We start from the raw sequence: 7,080 nt of genomic DNA on the forward strand, positions 1-7,080 counted from the left end.
GCTGTTCGTGGGCGAGAGTGCCAACCGAGGCATGCCCACCCCGATGAACAGCGTCTGGGGCCCCGGAGGGGATGACCTGAGCGAGAGGTCCCTACCCAGAGGAGTGTGAGTAGTCATGGACAACACCGAAACAACCACCTGCCTTAGACACGGGTATAGTGGGCCTCTCTACAGTTCTATCCATAGAATAATAAAAGGAGGCAAAGGTCAGAGCTTTCTGTGTAAACAGTGAGTTTACTCGGCGGTGTTCAGTGTAATGCAGCTGCATGTTTCTCATGTGGTGCTCATCAAATCACTGCATGCTTTCGTCTGTGATGACATATGTGACAGTCTGAAGCCAGCCCCCTCTGCCTGTCCAAGATAAGATATGAGTCTTGTCTCCCAGCTGCAGATGCTGCATTTCCATCTCATCTTGTAGAACTGCACCGCTGCATAGGCTGACACTGAAGCGCTGATTAATCTTTTCTTTCCCCCCTGAAGGAACTTCCCCATTCGAGGCATGCAAATATATGACGGGCCCATCAACGTCCAGAATTGCACCTTCCGCAAGTACATCGCTCTTGACGGGCGTCACACCAGCGCGTTCGGCTTCCGACTTAACAACTCCTGGCAGAGCTGCCCCAACAACAACGTCACAGACATCACATTCGATGACGTTCCGGTAAGTTCGCCCCACCCCCCCCCCCCCCATCCCCCCCCACTCTTTGGATAATGCGCTCAGTGGAATATGTGGAAATGAGTTTCATGTCGCGTGGTGTTCACGCGGGGGGGGGCGGATTAACACCGATGTGAGGGAGGGTGTGTGTGTGTGTGTGTGTGTGTGTGTGTGTGTGTGTGTGTGATGCCTCACAGGGTGTGAGTGGGATGTGAGGGAGGGCGATTGATTTGCCGTGGAGAGAGACGTGTCGGGAGGGATTTTTCGAGACCCCGGCGTCTTGGCGGTGGTACCGCTGAGCACTGCAGGGCAGAGGCTGACAGAGGTGATAAAACAGAGAGAGATGGAGTGAGAGAGAAAGAGAAAGAGAGAGAGAGAGATAGACAGACTGAGAGAGAAAGAGAAATAGTGAGAGAGAGATAGACAGACTGAGAGAGAGAGAGAGACTCTTCTTCTCCAGCTCATCCAGCTTCTTCTCCTTCGTCTCTCGATCTCAGATCACGTCCCGGGTGTTCTTCGGCGAGCCGGGGCCTTGGTTTAACCAGATGGAGATGGACGGCGACAAGACCACCATTTTCCACGACGTGGACGGCTCCGTCAGCGAGTACCCGGGGGCGTTCCTGGTCAAGGAGGACAACTGGCTGCTGCGCCACCCAGACTGCATTGATGTGCCCGACTGGAGGGCGGCCATCTGCAGCGGGCACTATGCCCAGGTGAGGCGCTCCCAGACCTGCCAAAGCAATTATCACGCCCAGGGAGGCGCACCTCTTTCCACCACACACAAAAAAAAAGAGTTCTCCTGTTTTGATCTGTTTTATTTTTTGTGATCATTTTTTATTGAGACCATTTATGCAGTCAAGACCTTAATGCAGTTACGACATGCAAGACAAAAGTATATCAGAGCATTAATTACATTTATCATCTGGTGTACTTGTTTTGATCTATTTTGATTCACCCTTATTTGACCCGCCAAACCCCCTCCTGCCCCCCTGACAGATATACGTCCAGACACGCAACCCGGCCAACCTGGACCTGACCATGGTGAAGAACGAGTACCCCGACCGGCCGCTGAAGCTGGTGGGCGCCCTGGGGAAGAGGAACCACTACCAGCAGTTCCAGCCGGTGGTGACCCTGGCCAAGGGCTACACCATGCACTGGGACCAGGCTGCTCCGGCTGAGGTCACCATCTGGCTCATCAACTTCAACAGGTTAGGACCAGGCAGGACAGACCAGAGAGCGCATAAACACATCAACACATAAACACATAAACACATAAACAAACAAACCACAAGAGTTTTGGAAAACTGGCTGAGGGTCTAAATACACACATTCAAAAACACATCAAAGCCAGGAAAAGTGTGCAGCAGGAGTTTGTGTGGTTTGTGGTGGAGTCTGTGCTTAATGCAGCCCTTTATATAAACCCAGGTCAATACTAGCACTAGACAGCAAGCACAGTCCTGATGGGCTGCACTTGTGTGAATGAAAACTGTTGAGTTCACTCACCCTTCCGCACGGCTCTCTGGCTCCCCCTATAGGGCACAACACATGCAACCGGTGATGTATTCTTTTGTTCCCAACACTTGCACTCTCTCCTTGATGCAGGGGGGCCTGGATCAACGTTGGCATCTGCTACCCTAAAGGAACAGCATTCGTCGTCATCTCAGACATCCACAATCGCCTCACCAAAGAGACACGCAAAACTGGGGTGTTCATGCGAACCATGGACCGGGATAAAATGGGCCACACACACCAATCCAGGGGATACTACTACTGGGAAGAGGACACTGGGTCAGAACTGCATCTGTATTTTCTCATAATAGCATTCGGAGAGGCTCACTACAGAGTCATGCCAGAGGGGTGGGGGGTGGGGGGGGGGGGGGGCTGCTCCATGCTTCCCTTTTTTTCTTTTTTGCTGTGTTATGGCGCCATGTGTAATGCGCTCGCTCATGATTGACGTGTGCCACTCTCCTCCAGGCTGCTGTTCTTGAAAGCGAGAGCGCACAATGAGAAGGACGACTACGCCTTCTGCTCGGTGAAGGGCTGTGAGAGGGTGAAGATCAAAGCCATCATCCCCAAGGGGAGCGGCCCCAGCGACTGCATGGCGGAGGCCTACCCTCGACACACTGAAATGCCCATTGTCAACGTGCCCATGCCCAAGAAGCTAGCCCGCTTCAACGTGGTGAGATTTCTCCTTCCTTCCGTCACCTCTTCCTTTGGGTGTCTACGCGTATGACAATATCCTCTTCCACTGCCGGCAAGTGTCAGCCAGTCACTATGAATTTTAACTACTTCAATTTCCAATTCCTTTTTTTTTTTTCATTTACACAGCATCCATTACAATGACATTATCTCAATAGCACGCAGCTCGAGACCTGAACCCATTATATTATGTATTATATTATGTATAATATTATGCAGTAATTACAAAATGTCATTGCAAACATTATGCATTATGCAGTATAACGGCATGCCAATTCAATGAATCGTACTAGAGGAGGCTCACTGGTGTGTTTCCTTTTGCCACCTCTAGCCACAGACATCAGAGCACTTTGTGGAGATCCGGATGGAGTCTTACAACACGCGTTTCTTCCACATCAAGGAAGACTTCGCCTTCACAGAGGTGGGTGCCATCGCCGTCACTTGGCTCAGCTCCACTCAATCAGAGGCCCACTTAGATGTGGATAATGAGGTTGCTCTGAGTTAATCCCACGGATATTGATACAGCCTAATCGATTTCAACGCTATTAATTAACATTTGATCACATCATTCCATGTGGTCTGCACTCGGTGTGATGGGTGTCAGCTGTGACGGCGTAGCAATCAACCGGCAGTAACCAAGAAAGTCTTGTGCCATTTTCTCCAGGTCAACGGGAAGAAAATCTACCAGTCCGACGACGGAGTGCAAGTGACGGCTATCGAAGGTCACTCGGGGAAAGTGTTGGACACTAAAGGCTTCCGGAACTCTCTCCTCATGGGCATACCAGCGCAGATGGAGAACTACATCTCTAGTTTTAAAGAGGAGTAAGACTCTATGTTGCGTTACTGTTCTCATTACCTCATGACTGAAGGTCCTGCTACAGCCCTTAAAGGCTTTCATGGCTAGCCCAATAACCTTCAGCAGAGGGATTACTTACAGTGTTCCCCTCAGAGCAGTCATGACACCAAGCGTCTGTGTCACTGTTAATGTTGCGCCTGTTTTGTTTGTGCACACAGAACCATAGTGCTCATAACTTCAAAAGGCCGCCTGGTTACCAGAGGGGTTTGGACCAAATCACTTGAGCGGCTCGGAGCAGACCCAACCGTGAAGTTGAAAGGTAATTACATTTCTCCAAACGTCATCTATCAAAAACATCTAGCGGGTTCTATGCTCACATCAAGCTAGTTTTTTAGTCTGCATTGTGGTGGAAAGACTTTGGTTTGAAATCCTTTATTATGAATGATAGCCTTTTATATAATACGTGGTCACATCCATGAAAAAGTATTTCCTAAAAAAAGCAGATTTGTACACCATAATCAGCACAGTAATCAGAACTACTTAACCCAGAGTGTATCATGTACATTTTCCCTACGAGATAAAAAAAAAAAAAAAAAGATTCCCACTCTCCAGTAGCTCTTAGCTGAAGTTGTTATTGAAACATACACTAGAGGGCAGTATTGATCCTTTGTTGAGATGAATACAGTGGCTTGCAAAGGTATACAACACCCCTGAAAGTCGTCACCATTTTGTGTTTTACAAAAGATACTCATATTTTCCCAATTAGTATATTCATTGTTAGCACTTATGCTGTAGTAGGCTAGTGTAGGCTAAATATGTTATTTGTCTACTAAAATACTAAAAGATACATTATTTAAAAGCTCAAATATTCTGCTTGCAAAGTCAACCCCTATACATTAAAACTTGCTGGGGAACGCCTTTAGTTTAATAACAGCAATTCAGCAATTCTTTTTAAGTGGGACAGGACCATCTTTGTACATTGCTCTGCAGTGTTTACCCCCCATTCTTCCTAGTGAAATTTATAATGAACATCTAGGTTTATGTGTACTGTTTTTGAGCCACTGCACTGTTGCTTTGGCCTTGTGCTTTGGGAAGTTGTCCTACTGGTAGGTAATCTCTCTCCCAAGTTTTACAACAGACTGCAACAGGTTTTCTTGTGATATTGTGTAGAATTTATTTCCATTAATTCTCCCTTTAATTCTTCAAAAAAGTTTTCCAGTTCCTTCAGACGAGAGATATCCCCTCATCATGAAGCTACCACTGGGTGGTGTTTCTTGAGGCATTGGCAGTGTTAGACTTATGCCACATGTAGCGCTTTGAGGATTGGCCAGGATGTTCTATTTCAGTCTCACGTGACCATAAAAACATATTAAACGACCTCCATACATGCTCAAAAGGGGATCCCCTAAAATAAAAGCTTTTTGCCACTCTCCAATAGTCCAGTATGGATAGCTCTTAAGATTACACCTTACATCTGTACCCCAATCCCAGGCACTGAACTCCGTAGATTTTTCAGGGAAATGGCAGGTCTGTGGTGGCCTCCCTCCCCAGTTAATATCTCCCTCGGATGCCTGGTTAGAGGACAGGCTCTTCTACAAGAAACTCTGTGGTGTGATGAAACTTCTACTTTCCTGAGTCGGACATCAACACACTTGGACTTTTCCTCACTTAATCATTTGAATCATCTTGTGTCTTTAGTCTTAATTTCCTTTGATTTTTATATCCAGAGGGAAATCTCTACTTTAAGAACTCATAGGTAGAACCTCATTATGATCAGTTATCAAATAATAATGTCATATAAGTGGCACCTCTGTATAATCTGTGAATCATTTCCCATCTGCCTTAATCTGGAACTCATAAGCACAGGGGTTTGAATAATTATGCAAGTATATATCAGTTTTATTTATTTTTAATGTCAGCTAACCAACAAAATATATTGCCTTTGGTAATGTACTAGACCATAAATGTATGCAGTAAAAATTCTGGTTGGGAAAATATGTGTAATTATGTTTTAATTATGTTGTAATTATGAAAATGCGGAATTGAATACTTTTGCAAGCCTCTGTAAATAGAGTAGCATAGTGATGATGATAAGCAAAGCACTTCCACACAACAATGAGGCACCGATTAAAGAATGTTAATCACGTTCCTATAAATAACATTTGTACATTTATCTAATGCCTCATTTTGAACATTTAGCCACATGAAATACTACTAAAATAATGCCTCACAAATGTATAGCAGCGTTCAGTTTAGTTTAGTTTAGCATTCTCCAGTGATAAATCTGGATGTCTTGCTCATAGAAAGCCAGGCAAACATGGCCTGCACATGTGTAAAATGCAGGGGTGCCTCTGATGGTCAGACATGCCAGAACAGCAGGGTCCTTCCTCTCTCTAGCACTCCCTGTCTTCAGTGTCATGCTAGAGTTGAGTTCCGCTACTGCTACAGCTACTGCTACTGCTACCGCTACTGCTACTGCTACCGCTACTCTCACAGCTACTGCTACCGCTACTGCTACTGCTACTGCTACCGCTACTCTCACTGCTACTGCTACTGCTACTGCTACTGCTACTGCTACTGCTACTGCTACTGCCACTGCTACAGCTACTGCTACTGCTACTGCTACTGCTACTGCTACTGCTACCGCTACTGCTACTGCTACTGCTACCGCTACTCTCACTGCTACTGCTACTGCTACTGCCACTGCTACAGCTACTGCTACTGCTACTGCTACTGCTACTGCATTCTTCTATCATTTTATTGGTGTGGGCGACTCAAAGAAAAGATTAGATAAGAAGAGTGTGTTCAATTCAAAATGAAAATTGAGCTATCAATGCACTGTTAATCTTGACCCACACCCTCATTATCTGTGTTGCAGATAAAATGGTCTTTGTGGGCTTCAAAGGGAGCTTCAAGCCAGACTGGGTGAAGATGGTAGTGGATGACAGTATGGCCAAAATCCATCAAGTCTTACCCATCCCCATCGTCAGGAAGATGAGGCTATGAGGGAGGAGCGAGTGAGCACTAGACTAGACTGCAGTGTCGCTCCCGCCACTGCCTAACAAACTGTGTGAGAGCCCTGTCGTAAAGCACAGAGAGGACTACTGACCACGAGGAGACAACGACAAAGATGAAGAAGAAGAAGAGGAAGATAAAATAGAACCATTCAAAGCATGCGTTTGTGTTGCCTAGTTTATCCTCCCAGTTGGTCTCGATATCTGTGACTGTGGATGTGAGTGAGTGGATTGTGTCGTCAGTTGAGTATACTTGACTTTCCCAGAAAAAAAAAAACTGAAGAAAAAAAAATGACATTCCTTGTTTTGTCCTACTCAGTGATGTCAAACCTCTGTCTCATTCCAGAAGAGAGTTGTTTTTACTGCGCTTATATGGGGGTTGCAGCTTAATATTGTGGTGTTTTTCACACAGTCGT

General features: G+C 46.1%; 1 protein-coding gene across 1 annotated transcript in view; it reads left to right on the forward strand.

The window, feature by feature from the left end:
- Window positions 1-6,704, forward strand: part of cemip (cell migration inducing hyaluronidase 1) — a 39,446-nt gene extending 32,742 nt beyond the window's left edge. Inside the window, exons 19-28 of the mRNA XM_080844151.1 lie at window positions 1-105; window positions 481-661; window positions 1,153-1,368; window positions 1,652-1,863; window positions 2,258-2,443; window positions 2,630-2,834; window positions 3,186-3,275; window positions 3,519-3,676; window positions 3,869-3,969; window positions 6,529-6,704. The exon at window positions 1-105 is cut by the window's left edge and continues 51 nt beyond it. Of these exons, the coding sequence (XP_080700277.1) occupies window positions 1-105; window positions 481-661; window positions 1,153-1,368; window positions 1,652-1,863; window positions 2,258-2,443; window positions 2,630-2,834; window positions 3,186-3,275; window positions 3,519-3,676; window positions 3,869-3,969; window positions 6,529-6,656 (1,582 nt within the window). The 3' untranslated portion in view covers window positions 6,657-6,704. The remainder of the gene's footprint in view (window positions 106-480; window positions 662-1,152; window positions 1,369-1,651; window positions 1,864-2,257; window positions 2,444-2,629; window positions 2,835-3,185; window positions 3,276-3,518; window positions 3,677-3,868; window positions 3,970-6,528) is intronic.
- The last annotated feature ends 376 nt before the right edge of the window (window positions 6,705-7,080 follow it).

This window comes from Sprattus sprattus, assembly GCF_963457725.1.
Source record: "Sprattus sprattus genome assembly, chromosome: 8".
Lineage (NCBI taxonomy): Eukaryota > Metazoa > Chordata > Actinopteri > Clupeiformes > Clupeidae > Sprattus > Sprattus sprattus.